This window comes from Chionomys nivalis, chromosome 14, assembly GCF_950005125.1.
Source record: "Chionomys nivalis chromosome 14, mChiNiv1.1, whole genome shotgun sequence".
In the NCBI taxonomy this organism is placed as follows: domain Eukaryota; kingdom Metazoa; phylum Chordata; class Mammalia; order Rodentia; family Cricetidae; genus Chionomys; species Chionomys nivalis.
The window spans coordinates 12,133,565-12,159,800 of NC_080099.1; the positions used below are offsets into that span (position 1 = coordinate 12,133,565).

General features: G+C 43.1%; 1 protein-coding gene across 5 annotated transcripts in view; it reads right to left on the reverse strand.

Annotated features, from left to right (window-relative positions):
* Positions 1 to 26,236, reverse strand: part of Dym (dymeclin) — a 312,012-nt gene that overhangs the window by 195,081 nt on the left and 90,695 nt on the right. For all 5 annotated transcript variants that reach the window (XM_057789035.1, XM_057789034.1, XM_057789036.1 and 2 more), the window contains 2 exons: positions 24,367 to 24,480; positions 23,074 to 23,168 (listed from right to left, as the gene is read on the reverse strand). In XM_057789035.1, the coding sequence (XP_057645018.1) occupies positions 23,074 to 23,168; positions 24,367 to 24,480 (209 nt within the window). The remainder of the gene's footprint in view (positions 1 to 23,073; positions 23,169 to 24,366; positions 24,481 to 26,236) is intronic.

The window sequence follows — 26,236 nt, forward strand, 5'->3', positions numbered from 1 at the left end:
TCTAGTTATGAGTTGAAAATCTACTGGGGTCATTAAAATTCAGAATAAGTACTCCTAAAGAGAGAAGTTATACTGTCAACTCACCAACAGAGAGGACCACCTCAGAGTCATTTAAAATAGCCATCATGTACACCAAGTATCCATACATCCTGACCATAGTACCTACATAGGTGTGGGGACACACACTTGTCCATATTTGTGAACGAGCAAACAAGGATTATGGGCTCTGCTAGTCACAACTGCCACAGTATCTGAGAGCCGTCCCAGGGAGTTAAATAGCCTTTCTAGGAAAACATAGGCTTTGAAGACTTTTGAATTCTTAGCCTGGTGTGGTGGCACACACTTTTAATTCCAGCACTTGGGAGGCATAGAGAAGGCTGACTTATAAAAAGAAACAAACAAAAAAGGATTTTGAATTCTTAAGATTATGTTCAAATCCTATGCTTCCAGAAACAGGAAGCTAAAGCTTCTTCTCTGGGTTCTGCACCTGCCTGAGATGGAGTGACCTGTTCCATCTTACCCAGCCAGCTCCCACATCCACCATCCTTCACGGGGACCCTTGGTGACTTCAGACACACTGTGGTGCACTCCCTTCTCTGTAGTGCCTCGCTCTCTGCTTTTCTGCCACACTTAGGCATAAGCTCTCTGAGGACAGATTCTGAATTTTTATTTTTGTTTCCCTAGTACCTGCCACCTGGCACAGTGCTTGGCAATGAGAGTGTGCTGTTTATTATGGAAGGAAAACTGGCAAAAATCATCATTCTAAGCCAGGCGGTGGTGGCACACATCTTTAATCCCAGCACTCGGGTGGCAAAGGCAGGTGGATCTTTGTGAGTTTGAGACCATCCTGGTCTACAAGAGCTAATTCCAGGACAGGCTCCAAAGCTACAGAGAAACCCTGTCTCAAACAACAACAACAACAACAACAAAAAACCAATAATAATCATTCTATACTCATATACTCAATCTACAAACTAGTTTGCTTATGGGAGTTTCATGCATCACAATTACCCTTCTATTATTCTGACAACCACAGTTCAGGTTAGGATACAAGCTGGAGCCATAACCATAAACATAACCTCCTTCCTCGGCACTGAGCAAAGGTCCAGTGACAACGGGCACTGACACACAGTCATTTCTCTCTAAGGCCTTAACTGTCTTCTTTAAAACAGCAAAACAAAAAGCCAAACCAATGGTCTGTCCACTTTGCAGAAATGCAGAGTATTTAATCATTTGAACATCCCAGGCTGCCAACCAGAAGCAGAGAACCAGAATGGTCCAGTGTCCCTCACGACTGGCCAACAGGAAATAACTACTAGCTATCGCCAGTATTGCTCTATGAGTTACTCTGGATTTTCTGGTACTAAATCAGCACAACTTCTCATACGTCTAAAAGTGAGGCACATTATAATAGTCTATATGCCCTTTAAATAGGCAAGTTGTAAATGCAAGTCTTGGTGCAAAAGGAACCAGGAAAGGAGGGAGATTATGGGCAGATAGGAATGCAAGGCCATGCATGTGCTGGGGATCTGTCACAGAGAAGATCTATGTCATATGGAGGAGACTGAAGTTGTTATCTCACGCTGAGGTGAAAGTACCATTTCCTTCTCATCCCCGTGTTCCTATGGTCCAGGAGAAAAGTTTCCCAATAGGTGCTAAGTAGTTATGGTCTAGGTGATATAAACATCCTAAAATCCAAATGACAAGACAATTCTACATATTTACTATTTGACAAAAGGATTATGAATCATGAATCTAGATGATACAAGCTATATGAAGAAGGACAGGCCAATACTGTAGGTCATCAAGAGTTAAGTATCAGGAGAAAAATGAAAGGCTATTATTCTTTTAACTGTCTGAAAGACATTAAGAGGAACATGTCACATAATGGTAGAAATATATTTCAAGATACACAGGAAAATTACTTAAATACAAACTATATAAAGAATTTCCTCAACTCTTACCAGAGAAGACACAGAGAAACTGATGTAAGAGGATGAGAACAGGAGCTGACCTTCAGTAGAGAGTATACCTGAGAAGATGCTCAACAGTATCGGTCACCATGGAAACAAAAGTCACAAGGCTATAAAATAGCATTCACAAAAAGACAAGACTAACTGCTGGTGAAGACGTGGAGTACTGGATGGCTCACTGATGCTAACAGAAATCAAAATGGTACAGTCACTTTGCAAAAGAATTCAGTAGTTTCACATGAAGTTAGAGATAGCAATTGCCATTCGGCTGCCAAACACCACTCCTAGTATTTACTCAAAAGAACTGGAAACTCAGGTTCCCACAGAAATCTCTATATAAATATTTATGGCAACTTCATACACAATTGCCCACAGATGGAAACCACCCAAATGTCCTTCAATGGGTCAATGGATAAACAGCACGGCCATATAATAGATTATTGCACAGTAATAAAAAGAAATGATACACACAAGAACAGGGATACTGCACCACATTCCACAGACTTCATACTATATGGTTTCATTTATGACAAACTGGCAAAGGAAAACCACAGACAGAAAGGAGTGTGGCCGTGTAGACCATCTAATGCAAAGGAGCAGTGGGGAGTATTCGGAGACAGAACTTGTTCCTATTTTGATTGTGGTGGCAAATATTAGTTCATGATTTTCTCTATTGGTCAATTATACACTAAAGAGGGAAATGCTTTCTCACAAAGAAAATAAATTTTAACCACCCTTAAGAACTAGAAATAGAGATGGAGAGGTGGCTTGTGGTTATGAGCGTGTATGACTCTTCTAGAGGACCCGCATTGGATTCCCAGCACCCATGTCAGGTGGCTCACAGGAAACTGCTAATTCTAGTTCCAAGGGCCTTTAGCCTCTGGGGCACCTGCACTCACATACATATACATGATTATAAATAAGTAAATGTTAAAAAGGAATCAGAAACAATGGCTGTCCGTGGCAGGGCTGCCTGTACACTTTCCACATCTTACTCCATTCCGACCTCAAATTATCTCACTAGTCTCAAAACAGAGCTATGTTCATCAGAGAGCTGGGAGTAAAACCGAGTGCTCACCATAACCGCAGAGATCTCCCAGCTCCCTACCAACAGGGAACTTTGCTGAAATAAGAATGAAGGAGAGCTTGCCACACCCTGGTAATACTGCGGTGGCTCATTCTACAGCAGGCTGTGCATCCAAACCAGCAAGAGCCTTATTAAAGAAGAATTATTTCTCAAGGTATTAATGGAAGTCAGAGGAAACAGTCAATGAGGCACTAAATATTTAATTCAAACACTCACTATACTTGGTTTGGTAGTCTAAAATAGATGCCTTATAATTAATAAAGAAGATTTTCTCCAGAAGAATCCATATTCTACCTCCTAGTAGACAAAATTCTACAGAGTACATACAAGACTAAATAACAAAACCAAGTAGAAAATGTCAATAACTAGCTGGGCGGTGGTGGCGCACGCCTTTAATCCCAGCACTTGGGAGGCAGAGGCAGGCGGATCTCTGTGAGTTCGAGACCAGCCTAGTCTACAAGAGCTAGTTCCAGGACAGGCTCCAAAACCACAGAGAAACCCTGTCTCGAAAAACCAAAAAAAAAAAAAAAAAGTCAATAACTGTACACAGAAATAACAGACCAAAGTTTCTATCTCACAAATACACTTGAAAATGCACAAAAAGTTTAGTCAAGTGAACACTACCTTTAAAAAACACACAGGCTTCATAATTATACTCAAGAACGCTAATGTCCAATAGATCCTTTAGTGTGACATCTTTCAAGAAAAGTTTTGTTTCCCCTTAGTAACTCCTATCTGTCCATCTGTCTGAGAACACACGCACACGCACACCCCTTTCTTAGTATTTACTCCTGTCTGTCCATCTGTCTGAGAAAATACACACACGCGCACACACACGCACGCATGCACGCAACCCTTTCTTCAAATGCAATCGGTATGAAACAGCAATATGTATGACACAAGAAGAAAGATATAACAGCTGCTTAGGAAGAGTAGGGAGGGTGTCCCAGAGCCCTACCTTTGTCCCCACTGTCACCAACAAAGAAAATGAGAGATTTCCAGAAGCAAGCACAGCACTGGTTTTGAATAAGGACAGGAGATAATCTTGCACTGGACTACCGTACCTCTGAGAAGGGGTGCCTCTTTACTTTTACCCAGCTACCCTGTAGCCTAAGTGTGTGTGTGTGTGCATGTGTGTGTGGCGTGCGTGTGCACGTATGTGTGTGGTGGTCATACTTTCCACACTGTTCAGCATGAAGCTACAGATGTAAGAATGACACCAGCTTGTTCACTTTGCAAAACAAACAGGTAGAGTGGATGAATCTGTACTTGGTTTCTCAGAGCCAGCAGCAATCTGGAATCAACTCTAACGAGATAAGCAGCCACTGACATGCTTATCTGTAGCACACTTCTGCACTAGCACAACTGGAACCGGAAATCTATCCGAGGAATTTTAGTCAACATCCAAATACAAACTAAGCATTTACTGGATTTGGAGTAGGCCACAGCAGCAAAGTGGGCGGTGTTTGCTTTTACCCTGCTGCTGAGCAAAGGAACAGCAGCTGATGACACAGTGTCAGATGCTAACATTTATGACATCAAATTAAAAGGGAGTAGTTCCTGGTTAACTCTAAGACCTGAACTGTCACAGCTGGAACCCCTCCCCCCTGCCCACATGCTGTGCACTATGCATCCCCTCTCCCCAAGAGCAGACTTGCTTCGGCAAGCCATGCATTCTCCCGGATTAAAGGGAATGTCTAATTCCTAAACTGCACTTCAAATTTTCCTTTCAAAAGATAAAATCTTAAGACATTGCAGGAATTAAAGATCCAAGTGGTGCAAAATGCACGGACTGGTTACAGCCTGGGGTTTAGCTCAGACTCAACACAATATCCAAGAACATGCCATTCACAGCACAGTTGGATGGAAAAAGCATCCTCTGAAGCTTTATGAAGAGCTTATCTCACTCAAAATGTCACACAGGGAGTAACATTTTGATTCATTCAAAAATAATTACTAAGATTTACTCTGTGAAAGCACAGTGCCATGTATACAAGAATAGAAAAAACAAATCAAGACTGGATGCTCTTTTCAGGATAGACTTGGTGCTCATCTGTCAAGTTATATATACTGCCTACTTATTGATTTTACTCCAATGTGACCCTTAGGGCCTTTAATTGCTCATGGAGACATTGAGGCCCTGGTCTCTTGGTTTCCAGTGAGATAAACGCATGCTGTGGGGCAGAGGCTGCTTGCTCTTCCCTGGTGATGCGTTTCTCCCTTTCCTCTAACAGACTTCTCAGCTGGGTACTGCTAGGTAAAGACCATTCCTTAGCTCCCACAGCTGCAGAAATGTCTCCTACTCACCAGAGCTCTTCGAAGCTGCAGGAAACTGCCCTTCAGCTCATCCCAGTGCCTCATTTCACCTTTTACTCTGTCTCTCCCTCTATCCAGTGTCTTGATGAAATGTCATTGGAAGTATGAGAAGGAAATGAAGCCTCGGACGATGGAGGTCACTGAAGAGAGTGAGTTTCGGGAACCTGGGATAGGCAGAATGCTCCCCACCCACAGAAGGTGATGTCCTAATGCCAAGAAAATGCGGATAAGTTGCAAATCAATGGAATTAACAGGGTGTAGAGTGTACCTTAGTGGCAGAGTATTTGCCTATCCTGCAGGATATCCCCAATACTTCAAAAAGAGGAGGTGGGGGTAACATTTAATCAGACTGCAGTGCAGGCAGGAGCAAGATGGCCTTGAGGAATCTGGTGCTCTTCAAGAAGATAAAAACAGCACCACCTATTTCTCCGGAGTGTCTGAAGCACAGCGACACAGCATAGTGGGGACATGGCAGAGGCACAGCAGAGCCTTAAATAGCCATGAGCAAGGCGCCAAGCACCTCTGGAGATCAACCCTCTAGAAAGGGTTTTGCTCAAGTGTGGAAAGAATAAAAAGGAAGCCCCCAGCAGGCCCTTTCACAGCAGAGGTATTTACTGCTAGAGGACTGAGCATCTCTTCCAGTCCCTGAGCCCAGTTTGGGAACTGCAATGCTAGGGAAAAAGAGCTCAGCTCACACTGTTCCCCCACTGAAGACTTACTGCACAGAGATTTCTACAGACCCTGACTATCTGATGTCCTAGGTCATACCTAGGAAGCTACCCACAACAGCTTAAGGGACCCAGATCTGTGAAACAGCCATACCTCCCTTTCCATGTCCACTGGTGGTCCCCTGTGAGTGGGACAGCCCACCAGGTCCCCACTACCAGGTTGAGCACCCATAGGGCAAGGAGGATCTCAGCTCTACATTCTCTCAACAACCTAGACATGCTTCAGGAAGGGTCTCAGAGCCTCCCAGAAAACCCTTGGAAAGACATGTGGGCCTCAGCCTCGCAGAACCTGGAACAGAGAAAATGAGCCAAGCCCCAGTCTGACTTCACCAGCCTGCTCTAGTATTCAGATATAGCTGCGGAAGGAGACCAACCAGAACAAGCACTCAGGGCAGAACCTCCTGCTCAGAGCACTTCTGGGAAAGAAATGAAATTCTCCTGCTTCCTGTCATGGACAGATGGCTCTAAATCTGACTTCCCTAGCTGAAATCCTTTCAACATGTAACAGCATCTTCACCACCAGCTAGAGAATAACACAGCAGGAACTGGGCAGGGTGGCGTGCTCCCTTAATCCAGCACTCTGGAGGCAGAGGCAGGTGGGTCTATCTCGATGAGTCTGACTCTAGCCTGGTCTACATAGCAAGTCCAGAAGAGCCAGAGCTGCAAAGTAGAGAGATTATGTCTCAAAAACAAAAACAAAACCTAGAAAACAAAACAAAACAAACAAAAAACAGACCTAAAGAAAAACAGCATTTCAAGCTGGGAAGGATTTTTAAGAAAGATTCAGTGAGAACCCTAAGAAAGCTCTCCATGAGGTGTGTTCTCACTTAAGACAGGGGCATCATACCTCAAACTTAGCCTTTAGTCTATGGTCCAATTTTAACAATTTCTTTTTTTTTCTTCCTTATTTTTATTTATTTATTTATTTATTTATTAAAGATTTCTGTCTCCTCCCCACCACCGCCTCCCATTTCCCTCCCCCTCCCCCAATCAAGTCCCACTCCCTCGTCAGTCCTAAGAGCAATCAGGGTTCCCTGCCCTTTGGGAAGTCCAAGGACCTTCCACCTCCATCCAGGTCTAGTAAGGTGAGCATCCAAACTGCCTAGGCTCCCACAAAGCCAGTACGTGCAGTAGGATCAAAACCCAGTGCCATTGTTCTTGACTTCTCAGTAGTCCTCATTGTCTGCTATGTTCAGCAGTCCGGTTTAATCCCATGCTTTTTCAGACCCAGGCCAGCTGGCCTTGGTGAGTTCCTGATAGAACATCCCCATTGCCTCAGTGTGTGGGTGCACCCCTCGCGGTCCTGAGTTCCTTGCTCGTGCTCTGTCTCCTGCTCTTGATTTGGACCTTGAGATTTCAGTCCGGTGCTCCAGTGTGGGACACTGTCTCTGTCTCCTTCCATCGCCTAAATGTTTCACCTTTCACGATAGCCACAAATAGCATAAAATATCTTGGGGTAACTCTAACCAAGGAAGTGAAAGATCTATTTGACAAGAACTTTAAGTCTTTGAAGAAAGAAATCGATGAGGACACCAGAAAATGGAAGGATCTCCCTTGCTCTTGGATTGGGAGGATCAACATAGTAAAAATGGCAATTCTACCAAAAGCAATCTATAGATTCAATGCAATCCCCATCAAAATCCCATCAAAATTCTTCACAGATCTGGAAAAGACAATAATCAACTTTATATGGAAAAACAAAAAACCCAGGATAGCCAAAACAATCTTATACAATAAAGGATTGTCTGGAGGCATTACCATCCCTGACTTCAAACTCTATTACAGAGCTACAGTATTGAAAACAGCTTGGTGGCCGGGCGGTGGTGGCGCACGCCTTTAATCCCAGCACTCGGGAGGCAGAGGCAGGTGGATCTCTGGGAATTCGAGGCCAGCCTGGTCTACAAGAGCTAGTTCCGGGACAGGCACCAAAGCTACAGAGAGACCCTGTCTCAAAAAAAAAACAAAAAAAAAAAAAAAAAGAAAACAGCTTGGTATTGGCATAGAAACAGAGAAGTTGACCAACGGAACCGAATAGAAGACCCTAGCTTTAACCCACAAACCTATGAACACCTGATTTTTGATAAAGGAGCTAAAAGTATACAATGGAAAAAAGAGAGCATCTTTAACAAATGGTGCTGGCAAAACTGGATGTCAGCCTGTAGAAGAATGAAAATAGATCCATATCTATCACCATGCTCAAAACTCAAGTCCAAATGGATTAAAGACCTCAATATCAGTCTGAACACACTGAACCTGACAGAAGAGAAAGTGGGAAGTACTCTACAACACATGGGCACAGGAGAACACTTGCTACGTACAACCCCAGCAGCACAGACATTAAGGGCATCATTGAACAATTTCTTTTTAAAAATGTAATCACATTGCTACTCAAGTTAGAACCAGTTAAGGTTAGTAGTTACTTATGGGATACCAGAAGGCCAATTAGTAGACAGAATCAAGATATATGCAGATGTAGAGAAGGGAAGAGAAAGACAGTTAAGAAAGTGGTATATACAGCCTGGTCTACAAGAGCTAGTTCCAGGACAGGCTCCAAAACCACAGAGAAACCCTGTCTCGAAAAACCAAAAAAAAAAAAAAAAGAAAGTGGTATATATAAGAAAGTGGTATATGTTATGGTGAAAGAAAAAATACATGTCGCTTGGAAAATACCTAAAACCTTGAAGCCACTACACACACTTATCTCTTCATAAATGCAGTATAAAGCAGTGTACGCAGTAGAGAACACTGAGTGCAGCACTGCGTACAGCAGGGAGCAGTGAGAGCAGTGGGGAGCAGTGAGTGCAGTGGGGAGCAGAGAGTATAGCATTGAGCACAGTGGGGAGCAGTGAGAGCAGCAGGGAGCAGTGAGAGCAGTGGGGAGCAGTGAGTACAGTGGGGAGCAGAGAGTATAGCATTGAGCACAGTGGGGAGCAGTGAGAGCAGCAGGGAGCAGCTTGTGCAGTGAGGAGAAGCGGGCTAGAGTCTTTACACTAGCCTCTTCTCAGAAGGAAGGAAATCTTCTGCAAGCAGAACTCATTTAAACAAATCCAACATGAGATACTTGATGTCTAGATATACCAGGAATATAACTTACATAAAATATTATTTATAGGGATGGGGATGCAGCTTAGTAGAGTACTTGCTAGAATGTACAAAGCTTCAGGTTCTACACATCTGTAATCTCTACACTCAGGAGATAAAGGCAGAAATACCACAGTTCAGTCATCCTTGGCTACACAGTGAGTCTAAGACCAGCCTGAGATAAACTTGTTCTTTTTAGAATGTATCTGGCACGAATCTCAGTGGGTAAAGGTGCTTGCTGCCAAGTTGAGGATTTTAGTTCAATTCCTAAATCTCACATGGCAGCATGTCCTTAAGAAGTGTGTTGTGTCATGTGCCATGCTCACACATATAACAATTAAGTGTTTAAAAAATCCATAAATACTATAGTAATTCAATCACATCTTTTTCCTAGAACATTTTATTGACATTTCAGGTGTCAGTTTGAATAACCTAAACAGTAGAGCTATCATTAAAACTGTCTGGAGGCTGGAGATGTGGCTCAGTGGAAAAGCACTTGCCTAGCGCGGTGAAGGCCCAGCAGCTAGGACTCTAGAACTGGTAAGGTATGGGGAGGGAGAGGAAGAGGGAAGAAGGAACTCAGTCAGAGACAGAGAGTAAGACTTCAAAACCTACTGGAAAGGCCTCCATTCTGTGAGGGTGGTCTGAAGCACAGTGGACACGTGTGACAAAGCGTGCAGTCACTCTCAGTCACGCTACTGCTATTTCAGAGTGCTTCAGTTCCACCTTCTCCTCTAAGGAGATCAGTGTGTGGGAGGAAGGAACTCTGTATAAATGACAACTCGGAAAGAGAAAGAGACTGGGGTAAATTCTAAATCTGAGTAACAATTACTGACAAATGAAAACAAAGCCTTTTAAGGCTTAATAGTTGAAGGAGACAGGAGAACACAGAGTGACTGGCCCCAAAGGCTCCTCCAGTCCAGGCCATGAGGACTCCCTGACTCCATGGGAGCAGACGAATACAACATGCACAGTAAGTAGGACCGGCTCGATGAAACAGACTTCTCTCTGTGAATACATCTTAGCAAGACAAACTGAGGTGCTCACTCACCCTGGACCCGCCCTTCTCTCAGACAGATTGCACCCCCCCCCCAGCTTCTTACTGGCCCATACATAAACCTCCAACCTGGTCGGCATTGAGCTCTGCCTCTTTACAGAAAGCATGTACTGTAGCCTCGCTTCTCTCTCAATAAAATCCTTATTCAAACTTTGAGACCATCACACTTACACCTTGAGCATGAATAATATTATGGAAGTTGCCTACAAAACTCTTCATACAATATAGACTAGCTTTTATTTTAAAATCTTGATTAAGTGAAGAGCAAATTTTCTAGAGTAATAAATGCCATTGCATTAGCTTAAGACATACTTGTAAGACTCAGGAGTAAGTTCAGTGGTAAAGCACTTGCTAGCATGTAATTCCCAGCACAAGACGAAAAGGGAGAGGAAATAGTGAGGACTGTTGGAAGCTGGCATTATGGAGAGCTTCAAGCTATATTTTGACTTCTTTAAACTTATTTTTGGGCAAACATTTACTCAAAATTATTATTTATATGGCTCATATTGCTGTGGGTACTCGGAATACAAATAGAAAGCAGAGAAAAGATCAATGCCCTCCTGGAGTTTACGTGGTAAGAAGAGAGAAACATCTAGCGAAAAGACTAGCATTTTACCCACCCAATAACCACTTGTATGCGCTTTGCGTATATCCTTCCGGGGTTTTTACATGTAAAGACAAATGCATCTTATTCTCCCCTTACACACACACACACACACACACACAGAGAGAGAGAGAGAGAGAGAGAGAGAGAGAGAGAGAGAGAGAGAGAGAGAGAGAGATCCATGCCTTGGGCTTCTGTCTGTGGAGGTCTGAGGCTGACACATTGAGTCTTCTGGTTCACTCTCATTCACTGAAACAGGGTCTCCCAGATGAACCTGAGTTTGATGTTTTAGCAAGTACACCTGGCCATTTTGCTTTGGGGATCTCTGTTTCTAACTTTTGAGTGCTGGAATTACAGTAAGCAGCCAGTCTAGTAGGCATTTACATGGACGTTGAGGGTCCTCATGCTTGCTCGGCCAGCACCTCACCCACTGAGCCATCTCCCCAGCCACCCATACCTTGCCTTTTCCCAAAATGTGCTCAAGGTCGGTCCCCCCCACCTTTACAGCAGCACTCTGCTTTTCTGTTCTCTGCCTTGAATCAAATGTGTCTACACTGAGGTATCTGGAAAGAATGATACAAATATTCCCACAGATAAATGTAAACACTGTCAAAAGGCAGGGGAACTGGAATTTGAACACGCGTCACCCTCAGACTCTGAGGGGGTCATAACCCGTAACAAGTAGGTCTGCCTAAAATGACAGCAAAGTGACACATCAGTCGAATATGCAAACTGCATTTTTTCTGTGTAGAATGAAACTGTGCCTTTAAAATCAGAATTTACCAGCACATCAGCACACTGTTTCCAGGCAAGCAGTTACACAGCCAGGTCCTGGGTGCTTACAGGCAGCTATGGCTCTGACATGAATTTAGTTAATTAGATATTACATTTTTACTTCTGAGACAGTAACTGAGTATAATTAGTTCTCTCAAGCCTAACACACAGTCCAGTTCATTTGCGTTTTGATAAATAAAGCTTGCCTGAAGGTCGGAGAGTAAAACAGCCATCCAGGTCAGCCTTACAGACAAAACAGTGGTGACACACACCTTTAAGCCCAGTAGTCACACTAGGTAGTGGTGCATGCCTTTAATCCCAGCCCCAGAAAGGAATATAAGACGGGAGAAGACCTCTCTCAGGCTCAGTCTCATTCTGAGATTAATGGAGGCAGGATCACCATTTTGGATTGAGGAAGAATTAAGAGCCAGTGGCTGGCTGTTTTGCTTTTTTGACCTTCAGGCTGAACCCCAATATGTCTCTGGGATTTTATTAATTGTGCTACAGAGTGCGCTCCAGCATCAAATGAAATGCTTACTGGAAAAAGTGAACATCCCAAAGCTATTTTCCTTGGCAGCTGCAGTGCAACAGCACCACCAAGGGGAGTGTCGCTGCAGCACCACCAAGGAGGGGAGCGTCCCTGCAGCACCACCAAGGAGGGGAGCGTCCCTGCAGCACCACCAAGGGGAGCGTCCCTGCAGCAGCACCAAGGGGAGCGTCCCTGCAGCAGCACCAAGGGGAGCGTCGCTGCAGCACCACCAAGGAGGGGAGCGTCGCTGCAGCACCACCAAGGAGGGGAGCGTCCCTGCAGCACCACCAAGGAGGGGAGCGTCCCTGCAGCACCACCAAGGAGGGGAGCGTCCCTGCAGCACCACCAAGGGGAGCGTCGCTGCAGCACCACCAAGGAGGGGAGCGTCCCTGCAGCACCACCAAGGAGGGGAGCGTCCCTGCAGCACCACCAAGGGGAGCGTCGCTGCAGCACCCTTTGCCAAGTTCCTCCCTCAAGGTTACCAAGCCACAGTGAATACACAATTAACCAGGTACCATGGAAAGATGTGCTAGGCTTTAAAGCATTTCTTCTTCACACTCCACTCACCAGGTTGAGTGGAGCCCTGGCAGAACGAGTATCTAATCAGCAAGTAGTACCCTGGCAGAGCAAGCATCTAATCAGAACAGCTCTGAATTTTTCCGATACCTGATTACTGCCTTGGTCATAAATGAAGGCACTTTGGTATACAGTGGGCATTTCTGTCTCAACAGAAACTGACAAAGAAGACAAAGTTTATGCCAAAAATGAATCAAGGGAAGAAAAGTGCAAAGACACCATTTAAATTTGATTCAGCTGGATTTCTTTGTTTTTAAGTGTGGACAGAAATATAGACTTTTATTCAGGACTTTGTTCTTTTGTTCAGGACTTGAAGGATAAAGTCAATCATTATCCCAGATACTCTGGGAAATAATTTATGAAACCAAATTTAATAAGGTAGCCATGCTTCCCTGCAATTGTGAACCTCGTGGTTGTAAAACCCGCCTTTAACTGACAAAATGTGGCAGAAGCAATAGTCTCGGCGAGTAGTCTGGGTTGCAGAAAACCAGACAATTTCTACGGTTCCCGGGATAGTCCTGCTTAGGAATCTGGCTGCACTACTATGAGGTCACACTTCATGGGAAGGTCACCTAGAGAACTGAGATGTTCCAGTCAATACCTCAACAGGCCCTTGCTGACAGCTAGCATTAAGAGCTAGCTATGAGAGCAACCCACTATGCACCCCACTCAAATACCCTCTGCCTGAAAACACCACCCGGCTAAGCAACTGACCCATACACTGGGAGAGATCATTACAAATTCTTGTTTTACGTCACCACATCACCAGGTGGTTTAGTACACAGACAAATCAAGCACATTTTTGGTTATACCAAGGGCAAGATGATCAGTAAACTTAAAAAATGTTTGCCATCTATGACTCTAAGAGCTCATGAGATCACACAGAGAATAAAAATGATTTATATATAGCCCCTTTCTAGTCCAACTCCCTGATAACTATCTTCTCAATAAATATTTGTTAAATGGAAGAATGAATAATGCAAACACAGCTAAGTATTGACTATATTGACGGAAGGAAGTAAGGGCATAACTAGTTCAGAAATGACAGATACTGAGAAGTGTCTATGGAGGGCCTGTAACTCACACACTCCGGGCACTCTCTAGCTCCACGACCTTCTGGAAGGGCACTGGAATAGAGACATCTCAGTTCACTACAGAACCCGTTTAGGCTCTTACAAGATTTCTGAGGACTCCAAAGTACATTTTTATAGCTGGATTTCATGGATAGATTCTGAAATTGAGAGTAATCTAAAGTGTGCAGTAGTTCATTTAAATATAAGAACACAAGCTTTACATACTGACATAAATGATGTAGTTAATAAAAATAACTTAATCATATAAAACTAATGCTTCACTGGTTTGCAGAGCAGAGCTCCTAAATGTTAACATATTTAACCATACAGCATGTTCCAAACTCCACATCTATCACCCTCACTACTGATATGACAAACTCAGGCTGTAGGTGTGTTTTCTAAAACTCATTTCTGCTGAAAGCTCTGACTCTCCTATTTGCAACCAACACCCACAATTGTCTTGCTGGGAGTGATGAGCTCATTTAATTCATTTTCAAGAAATGCCAAGTCTAAATAAGCATAGACCGCTATGGGTTCTTTCATGTGAAAGTTACATGCCTGTCAACAGGTGGCTAGTTGTCACATGTGTGCTTTCTCTAAAGATGATCACTTGGTGCAGTGGACAAATGTGGGAACTTAACACACAAGACATGAAAACCACAAGCACTCAAGTCAACTTTCGTTGCAACTCACCTTTTATACAGTCTTGTCAAGGATATTTTAAGTACTTTCTTGCTGCAAGTGTGTGTGTAGGGAAGGCACAGTGGGCGTGGTACAGTGCGAGTGGGCTATTATGAAGGCTTTAGCAGTTCTGTCCAAGATTGCTGCAGTGAAAATGGCAAAGGCAGTCTGGTTCTAGACCCTCCAGGGCTGATAAACTACACTTGGAACAGCACTGTGTTAAAGTAATAAAAAACTACCAAGTCCCCGAAGTGAGCATTTCATTCATTCACTTAAGGTCATGCTCAACCTCCTTAGCGATAAGGGAAATGCAAATTAAAACAACTTTGAGATACCATCTTACACCTGTCAGAATGGCTAAAATCAAAAACACCAATGATAGCCTTTGCTGGCGAGGTTGTGGAGAAAGAGGCACACTCATTCATTGCTGGTGGGAATGCAAACTTGTGCAACCACTTTGGAAATCAGTGTGGCGATTTCTCAGGAAATTTGGGATCAACCTACCCCAAGATCCAGTAATACCACTATTGGGAATATACCCAAGAGATGCCACATCAAATGACAAAAGTATCTGTTCAACTATGTTCATAGCAGCATTGTTTGTAATAGCCAAAACCTGGAAACAACCTAGATGCCCTTCAATGCAGGAATGGATGAAGAAAGTGTGGAATATATACATATTAGAGTACTACTCAGCAGTAAAAAACAATGACTTCTCGAATTTTGCGTGCAAATGGATGGAAATAGAAAACACTATCCTGAGTGAGGTATCCCAGACCCAAAAAGAGGAACATGGGATGTACTCACTCATAATCGGTTTCTAGCCATAAATAAAAGACATTAAGCATATAATTTGTGATCCTAGAGAAGTTAAATAAGAAAGTGAACCCAAAGAAAATCATATAGTCATCCGCATGGAGAGGGGAAGTAGACAAGATTGCAGGGCAAAAACTGGGAACTTGCGGGTGAGGTGGCATGGGGCAAAGGGGAAATGCGATGAGAAACATGAGAAGGGGAGGATGGGAGGAGCTCATTCATTCAAAAGAGAACCTGAGCCAGGTGGTTCAGATCCACGATCCCATCCACTGCATAGCAAGTTCAAGGCCAACATAATACTCTGTCTCAAAAGAACACACACACACTCACTCACACACACACACACACACACTCACTCACTCACTCGCAAACACACAGTCTCTCTCAGTACTTACCAATGTTGAGTCTGAAGAAACATTTCTAAGCTTAAACTCCACCATACACTAAGCTATTTGACTCTAAGTAAGTTTTACAGCATCTCCGGCCTCCTATTTCCTCATCTCTAAACAGACAGAAGCTCTTAAGAGAGCTAGAGTCACATCTAAGACACAGCTGTTCCAGCTGTGCAAGTACTGACGTGGACCCTAAATGGACCAACTCCGGCAGACATTCATCTTCAGCACGAAGGAGTGGGGGGATAAAAACTGCTTTTCCCCTCTACTACTTGCAGAGGTACCAGCTCATAAATGGGTGCTCATAAACACTTAATATCTTTATATAATGTCATTTTGATAAATCAAATAGTTGGGAATTGTTCAAACAGTCCATGGTAGGGAGGAAAGTGTGGTAATATCAATGAAATAAGGTTGAGTGCAAACATTTTTGGTGGTGCAAGACTGTGGGTAGCCCACAGATGCAGGTTCAAATCCCAGTATGGCTACTTTCCTTAGACAAGCCACTGTTCAGATTTAAACGTTTCTTGTCTGTAAAGTGGAAACTGTAGGCATAACTGGGTAACTCAACAATACCTTTTATATTTTACTACCCATTATTCCTGGCAAAAGCAGCAAGATTAGAGTGACATCACTTCCTTGGGCGCCCTACTGCCACAGAGCAACATAACAACAGCTGGCAGGTGTCGGTTGTACAAAACAAGGCAGTCTACATGCTACAGTGCCTCCTTCTGGCAATAGTCAGGGGTTTTAAACATGTCCAAGTAACAAGTCAGCTTAGCTGTTTTACCAGTCCTTCACAGATCTACTTGAGTAATTATGGGCAGGACAATGGCAGTACTCTCTAACAAGGCAGACTTTCCTACGTCTAATGATTGCTGGTGACTGCTATCCAGGAGACCTTACGCTAGGCACTTTACGTACGTTAAACCACTCTCTCTTTACAGCAGCCCTGGCAGGATTTTGCCATTTTGTGAATGATGAAACTGAGAAATGTGAAACAAATGGTACAAGCTCAGAACACCCCCAAGAGTCCGCGGGGGACACCGCCAGGCCTTCAGAGTTACCTGTCCCCAGCTGTCCTCTCAAATCTTCTAAGGAAGCAGTCTCTCCTTGTCTGTTCCATCCCTCTGGGGCCTCCTGATCAGTACATACATGCACCAGCTAGATAATCATTTTAATTCTCTTGATCAGTACATACATGTACCAGCTAGATAATCATTTTAATCCTCTTGATCAGTACATACATGCACCAGCTAGATAATCATTTTAATTCCCTTTACCCTTGTTTTTTCCCACTTCAGTCAACATGTTTGTCTTGGACAAGGTATTTCTGGTAAAGGCTATGAGATATGTACAATATAGTGGGAAAAATGCTTCATAAAGAACTTGATTTGTTTTACATCAGATAACATATTAATGGGGGAGGGAACGAGGAGGAGGGAGGGGAGGAGAGAGAAGATGAATAAGAATGAGCAGGAGATGAGCTCATTCTTTCTTCTGTTGTGGCATAATACTGGTTCGTGAGCTGAACAAACTGAGTTCTCCATCTGCTTCTGCAGTAATGTTCACTTGGATTAATCAGAGCTAACTCGACGTTTCCATGCTGCCATATGGCAAGTGTGAAAAGTTGTCAGAGATGATTTTTAAAGGTCTTTCCAAATCTATAATTTTATGATGCAATAAGATTTTTTTTAATCAAAAACAACATTTTACCCAAAATACCCTGGATCTGTCAGGGGCACTCAGGATAAGGGTTCCAAGACTGAACACCAACAGTGAGCTAGAAATTCATTAGCGCACATGGAAATCAGAGACTGATGAGGTCACCCACAGTTCCATTTTTCTATTTTTTTTTTTGAAGATTTATTTATTTACTAAGTATAGAGTGTTCTGTCTGCATGTCAGAAGAAGGCATCAGATCTCATTATAGATAACTGTGAGATACCATGTGGGTGCTGGGAATTGAACTCAGGACCTCTGGAAGAGCTGTCAGTGCTCCCAACCCCTGAGCCATCTCTCTAGCCCCCAGTTTCTAAGACTTAACTTCAATGGATAAGCAGGTGTGAGAGAAACCCCGAGCACTCATCAACCAAACTCTCACTCTCAACCACGGTGACAGCCAGAGGATCACCACTTACTTCCTTGAGTGGTTCTCTATGCCAGAGGGCACCATGACAAGCTGCCCACAAGGCAGTGACAGGCTTTCCCACTGGCGTCAGAAATACACAGTTAAGCAAAGATTTCTGGGAGATAAAGCCTAAACGCAGAGATGCAGTCTTCTGTTCTGAACTGTCTTGCCATGGATGCTCGTAGAAAAAATAAACTTGCAGCAGCAGCGCGGTTTGCTGTCACACAAAGCCGGGATGCCTGCCTCAAAAGTCACCTTGAGCGGTTCTGCTCGAAACCTACTGTAAAAATGATGGAGAAATCTAGCTGAGCACAAGCAGGTGGGCAGGCAAGCATCGTCTCTCCTTGCTCCTGACTGAGAATGTCATGTGACTAGCTATTTTAATTCCCTGCTGCCTTGAGTTCCCTATGACACCTACACCCGGGAACTGTGAGCTAAATAAGCCCACGCCCCAGTGCTTTCTGCCGGGGTCTTGTCACAGTGACAGAAGTGAGACCAGGACAGTCATTTTCCACAGAGCCCCACACTCAGGGTCCGTTCCTGGAATTCCTGCCTTCTGCCATGTTGCTCCAGGGTATGGGGAGCAAGACAAGAGTGTCAGGACACTCTGACCCTAGTAATTTTGTAAATAATTATTTATAATAGATAATATGAAAAGAGCCCATCAGATTGCCCTTTGTCCCAGACCCAGAAGTCTCAAGACTCCTAAGAGAAGTCACAAAACTATGGTAGGTCAACTTTTAGGTTAATAAGTAGGGTAAAAATAAAATCCCAGATCCCTACAGTAGAAGACAGGACTGGGCACTGAAAATCCACAGTGAAGAGGATAAAGTACAGACATGCCTTCACATATTCCCAGTCACGCTAAGATGTGATGTAAGTCTATAAAGCTCCAAGTGAGTTACTTTAATGGTTCATTTCTCATGTGGAAATGCCATCCACAAAGGCCTCTACTTACAAGAAATCAAATTCAGATAGATGTATGGTATGCTGCCTTAGAGGCGAACATCCTGGCAATGCCAGCTTCTAACCTGGAACTTAAATCAATTGTCAAGTTTTTGCAAGTCCCATCAAATCTGCCAAGACACTGCTGTATGACACAACACTGCTCTACACAGTCACACGGCTCAGTTAAAAGCTCAGACATTCCCAACGGGGAACTGCAAATGCTCGCAATGTAATTTCTTAAGAAAAGACTAAACTGAAAAGGTGAACCATGCCAGATTTCCCTGAAAAACTCCGCTGCCTTCAAAGTACCACTGCCACAGGAAGTACAGGAAGCCAGGTTTCTAAGACAAACATTTCTCCTTCCTTCCTTGGCTAATGCTTGCTCAAGATCAAACAAAGATCAGCAAAGATCACAGCAAGGGAGAAACTGGAGTTTTGTTTGTGCCCAGACCTTCTCCTGAAAAGAGAAATCACACACACTGTTTGAATCTGGTAAATACTGCATTTCTACAACTGCCTGCACTCAAGAGTCCCTCCCAGGGGAGCACCAAGATCTACCCACTAAAACAACCCGGAACTATCACAAATCTCTAACAACCCAATGGCAGCTTCTCACCTTTTAGGGAAATCTAAGCTATTAGAAGATACCTTGGGCTCTCGGGAGGCTGAAGCAGGATGATCCTAAGTTCAAGTCACCAGCTAACACAACAAGTTCAAGGATAGCCTGAAACACATAGTGAGATTCAATCTCAAAGTAACCAACAAGAAATGGGTTATTGGTGCCATCTCTTTCAGAAGGGGCCAGGTGCTCTTGTGCAGGTCCCTGGAGTGATACCCTTTGATTCTGCCTCTGTGATTCTCTCTTCTGTGGAGGAGGCAGAATCATACCTTTGACAAGACTTTTCAGGCGTGTCCAACCGATTCCCAGGGGCTACGTGCAGCTGGCCCAACACCAAACTGTTTGTTATACATTTCTTGAGAGTGAACAAGTACATGACAATATCACACAGCAATGTCAAAAGGTTATAAATGGATGGCAGAGGGAAAAAAACAACTATTCTCTCTAATTCTCAACACTTTTCTCCAAGCTGTCAATATCCATGGATTTAGAAGAAAAAGGACTCCTCATGCACAGTGTCTGCAACTGCACGCTGCTGAGATGGGTGCTCTACGGCACACAGTGTCTGCTGCTGAGATGGGCGCTCTACGGCACACAGTGTCTGCTGCTGAGATGGCGCTCTACGGCACACAGTGTCTGCTGCTGAGATGGGCGCTCTACGGCACACAGTGTCTGCTGCTGAGATGGGCGCTCTACGGCACACAGTGTCTGCTGCTGAGATGGGCACTCTACGGCACACAGTGTCTGCAACTGCACGCTGCTGAGATGGGCGCTCTACGGCACACAGTGTCTGCTGCTGAGATGGGTGCTCTACGGCACTGCCGTGCTCTGCTTCTAGGTTTCAGTAGCTGATTCTCTCACTTGCTGGTTTCAAGCACTTCAACTTATTCCCTTCTCACTTACTGCTCTATCACAGGGCTAGAAGACCAACGAAGGCAGACGGCCAACACCTCCCTTCCCTCAACTGTTGGAACAGAGAGGGAAATTATATACTTAGAAGCTGAATCAATCCCTTCCTGGGGTCTACAGGGCAACTAACAGCAAAATAGAACCTTGTTATCCACATCTTCCTTTTGTTATTGCCTGCTTTGTTTTAAATTTTGGGGCAGAGTCCAGAGCTCTACTCTACACACAAGCGTGTCCCTTATCCAAGCAGAATCTGTTGAAAAATCCAGCATTACCTTCCCTGGCTCATTCCTCTTCCAGGTTAAAGATGGTAAGAAAGGGTAACTATGGCTTCCTCCCTGTCTGCTTTTTCAGCATTCTTTCCCAGACCCCCCAAAAAAGCCTGAGGGTCTCCAGGCATTGTGTTAAACTCGCACACCTCGGAGGCCCAAACAGTACAGACCCATGAGGTAGGATTTCCCTCTGTATGCTGTGATTACCGTTGATAAATAAGGGAACTGCTTTGAGTTTATGGCAGGGAAGAACAGAACTAGGTGGGGAGAGCTAGGCTGTATGCTGGGAGAAAGGAGGCAGAGTCAAGGAGAAGCCATGTAGCCCCACTAGAGACAGATGGCTGAACTTTAGCTGGTAAGCCACTGCCACGTGGCGATACACAGATTAATGGAGAAGGGTTAAATTAATATGTAAGAGTTAGCCAATAAGAAGCTAGAGCTAATGGGCCAAGCAGTGTTTTAAATAATATGGTTTCTGTGTGATTATTTCGGTTCTGGGCAGCTGGGACAAACAAGCACTGCCTGACACAAAAAATGAGAAAGATCTTGACTATAAACAAATAGGCTTTTCCATTTATGAATGCAAAGTGTTTACATACGTGACTTCCTGGGGAAGATGGGAAAGACAGAAGAAAGAGCAATGCAGGCTAAGGTACTAAAGAAAAATGTCTGATAACCCAAAGGTGGAGAAGCCATGGAAAGGGACTGGTGGACACGAGGCAGAAAGGAAAATTTTGGTTTTGTTTGTTTTTTTGAGACAGAGTCTTTCTACATAGCCCTGGCTGTCCTGAAATTTGCTGTGTAGACCAGGCTGGCCTTGAATTCAACAGGTATCTGCCTCCTGAATAGGCACATCAAAATATACACTCCTGTAAGTCATTCAAAAGAATTTATAAAGTTGATCAAAACACAGGCCATATGTGCTTGTGATTTCTCCAGGGCACCAAGAGTTTGGGGTGGGTATATCGTCACTAAATACCAACAGCCTAGGCGCAACAAGAAACTGCTCCTGAGCCGGGCGGTGGTGGCGCACGCCTTTAATCCCAGCACTCGGGAGGCAGAGGCAGGCGGATCTCTGTGAGTTCGAGGCCAGCCTGGTCTACAAGAGCTAGTTCCAGGACAGGAACCAAAAAGCTACAGAGAAACCCTGTCTCGGAAAAAAAAAAAAAAAAAAAAAAGAAACTGCTCCTAATCTTAACGCCCAGCTAAGAAGATTTGAAACAACTCATTAAAATCCCCTTATAACGACAAAATATGAGTCTTATACTTGTTGAGGATTGCATAGTAAGACCCTATGTCAAAAAAAAAAAAAAAGACCCCAAAAAACAAAGGGCTGGGGATAGCAGTGGAACCAACACACAGCCTGAGCAAAGCCTTTGGTTCAATCTCCAGTGTTAGCAAAGAAAAGAATTAGGCAAATGTCTTAGGAGTAAGAATTAAAGAGAAAAAAAACAAAAAACAAAAAAAACCCAAACCAAAACAACAAACCAAAAAACCAAAGCAACTTCCCCGATACATGCTTTACTTGAAAACTCGCGTTAAGCAGCCTACTGGAAAAGAAAAAAATAACCCACATATATTAGAAATCCCTGCAAATGATATTTATGATCTGATAATAACTTTCCTAACTTTAAAGATCATATACTCTTGGAAAAGGAGGAGGGGTGACAATGGGGGTTCTGGTGATGACTGTTATGGCAGGCCAAACTGTACGTCCTCGGAAAATGTTAATATGTAACTGTACTTGGCAAAAGGGAACACATAGTTATGTTTCTATAAGGCTATTAAGATGGTGAGGAGATTGTGGGTTTGTTAGGTAGGGCCAAGGTTGCCATCTAAGTGGGAGAACCACAAAAAGGAGTCTGGAATGATGAGAGGACTCAGCCACCCACTCCTGATCGTGACAGAGGCCATGAGTCAAAGAACAAGGTGCTTCTAACAGCTGGAAAACAGGCTCTCCCACGGAGCATCTAGAAAATAATCCACTCTGTTGACTGTACAAACCTGCACTGTAACAAATTTATATAAGTAATATCAGCAATCACTAAGGCAATAACAGGAGATCATGACAAAGTTAAACAGCTATGGAGAGAATACTGTGGTGGGGGTACGGCAGTGGTACAGCCCTTGCATAAAACCCTACCAAAAATAAAAATGACAGTTCTCAAAGACACAGATAACTGTCAAAGTGTAGTTTGATGCTTTAGAAAATACTTAGCACAGTGGTTACAGCTTTGTTTGCATGGTTAACAAAGTGTGCCTCCAGAAAGCTGATACACAACCTAAGAGGAGACCTAACACTCCAGTTCATAAAAGGACCTAACATACATGCCCATAAATACTGATCAACAAACAAAACAGAACAAGGTATCCTCAACCATAGGAAAGTAGCGGAAAACTGAGGAACACCTGCCATTTTTACACATGTTTAAAAAGGTCTCTGTGTGGTACCCTTATCAGAAGACCAGCCAAAAGGAAAACCCAGTGTTTTCTTTAAAGTTTCTTTTTACCTGATGATCCTCTGGGCGGCGTACTGATGGAGAGAACGGAACTGCGCTGACATGTTTGCTAAAGCTGCCAAGCAGTTTGTGTGCAGGTACTTGTCCTGTGGGAAAAGAACAACTTTAGAACATACATCATATCTTCCACATGCTTTGAGGAAGGTTAATAAAAGTAACTGTACGCCCAACTGTCCCTAATGCTAGAAATTGCCCTGGATCTGTATTCTCTAGTCCCCAAATCTATCCAGCACCGAGAAGTCGGAGTGCTTCCACAATGGACATGAAACGCGATGACACAGATGACGGTTCCACCCTGTGCTGCTCTAGAGCCTCCCAGTCATGCACAGCAGAGACTGCCTACTGTAATCTCAGATAACAATAATTGGGATATACATCTGTACCAGCCCCATGGAGCAAAATACAAGAAAACATTAAGTAAACAACCCCTTAGCTGTGTGTTCTGTAAACAGCTTTCCTTGGTAACATCTTTCTACTGACTAAGACTGAAATTTTACAGAATTCAGCAAAATTAATTTTTTCCAACTTTTCAAGGAACTAGTACTTTGGGGGATTGCTTTTCTTTGTTTTGAAGACAGGAGCTCATGTAGTTCAGGCTGGTCTCAAATTTGTTATGTATGCTGGCCATGGTGGCACACACCTTTAATTCCAGCATTAGAGACGCAGAGGCAGGTGAATCTCTGTGAGTCAAGGCCAGCCTGGTCTACATAGCCAGTCACAGGTCAGTCAGAGCTACATAATACGATCCTGTCTCAATGAAACAAAAATACTATATAGCTGAGGATGACCTTGAAGTGACTGGCAGGACTTCCGTGTTCAGCTTATGGAGTGCAGTGGCTAGAGCCCAGGGCTCTGGGAGTGCCAGCTAGCACTGCCAGATGAGCAAGAACCCCAGCTCCTTGCACTTTTCCATCCTATGTGAATTTGTATTTTCTCATAGTCATCTAGAGTTATATATTTTGCTGCGGCTTAAAAGGGCCAACCAGTGCTATCAGTCCAGCAAGGGCGGGCATACAGCAGCCTGGATCTCAATGAGCTTCCCTGCTTCTCTCCATTTCATACAAAGGGTACTGCAGTGAACAATGAGTCTATATTAAGAAACAGACACTGCAGTATAATCATGTAATATGGTAAGTGTGTGCTGGTCTGAATTTTTCTAGCATGGTCTGTGATATTAAATTGAAATTTTCTAGCACATTCCATAACCACATTTCACGGGATTAAAATGCTTTACAACATGGTCAGCAGTACATAAAGGCGGAAAAATAGCTGTGGGATACTTACTCTAGTCCTGGTCATATTGTACTGTATGGTTCTTATTACGACCAGAATTAGGAGACTCCCCAGGGAAATTTCAGTTAAGACTCGTTCTGAATACCAAGTAATGTTTTTTAATATCTGTAATGAGGAAGAAAAATTTGAGTAAAAATGACTCCCTTAGGAAAAAGATGTGTCTCCCATTTCCTGGTAGTTTTAGTTTAACTTACTCTAAAGGTAAGTAAAACAGTAAAAAGATGAGCGGAGACCTTCGGTTCAGCTAAGTAGGGGACAGATGAGGGAAAGAAAACCAGGTCTGCAACTCAAGAGGTTATCTACTAATATAATTAGTAGACAAATTATAGTAGATATAGTAGATGTGTATATATGCCAATATAACTAATAGACAAAGAGGAGATGTATATATCTACTAATACCATTAGTAAACAAAAAGGAGATGTGTATATCTGCTAATATAATTAAAAGACAAAGAGATTATATATCTACTGATATCATTAGTAGACAAAGATAAGATGTGTATATCTGCTAATATAATTAATAGAAAAAGAGGACATGTATATATCTACTGATATAATTAATAGACAAAGAGGAGATGTGTATATCTACTGATATCATTAGCAGACAAAGAGCAGATGTATATGAAAGAGACAGAGCACACAAGATAAAAACAACGGGAAAAGTGAACAGAACTTAGCAATGAGAAGCAAAAGTAAGACAGAGTAGGTGCTGAGAGGCAGAACTTTCCCTAGAGAACATAAAGAACTTCTATAGATAATTAGGAGAGCCCAGGGACACCACGGGCCCAGCATTCAAACTCCGGGGGCTGTTCCGAGCTGCCAGCCAGTACCAAGTCAATAAAGAGTATCTTAGAAAAAGTACACAAATTCCTTAAGAGACAGCTAACAAAACTCAGATTAACCAAACTGTAAATGAATACACACAACCAATTAATACACCAAGACCAATCATGGTTCATCTCAAGAATAGGAAGAGTCATCAGTGTAATTCACTATATTAACAGATTAGAATACCAAAAGAGCTTAAGATCAAAAATATATAAAGAATTCTTACAACCCACCAATAATATAAGTCAACTTTTAAAGGTGTGATATATAGATATTTATACATCTCATAAATATATTAACAATATACATTGGAGAAAAAGATGGTCTCTTCAACAAACTGGATACCCACACGTAAAATAAAAGTAGATCCCAATTTTTCGCCCAGTACAAAAATCAACTCCAAATAGATCAGATGTAAAATTCTGAAGCTGGCAGAGGAAAAATGCCTCAAGATACTGGCATAGGTGAGGGCTCCCTGCACAGACTCCAGCTGCTCAGGAAATAATCTCAACTGAGAAATGTAATCTCACGAAGCTAAAAACTTGAGCACATAAAAGTAAACAATCTATTGAAGAGACAACCTTCAGGATGAGAGAAAATCTGCTATCTACACATCTCACAGGAGACTGAGGTCCAGAATACAGGAGAAACTCAAACACTAAAGAACAAGAAATCAAACAACCCACTTAATAAATGAGTAGATAACTTTAAGAAAAGTTGAAATATCCACAAAAAAAAATCAGAGAAATTCAAATTAAAACAAGCAAAAGATTATGCCTTCTCCCTGTCGGAATGGCAGAAATTTAGAAAACAGTAACAAATGCTGACTGTGTGGCAAAGGGAACAGGCAGATGAGATGGCTCACTAGGTAATGGCTCAGTGTTTGCCACTTAGTCTGACGTTCCCAGACACACACACTTTTTTTTTTTTTTTAAGAGAAATCCCAAACACTTCTGGTGGAAATGTAAACTAAGTCTAGCTACTATGGAAACCAATATGATAGTTTCCCAAAAAACTAAAACTAGAAACAA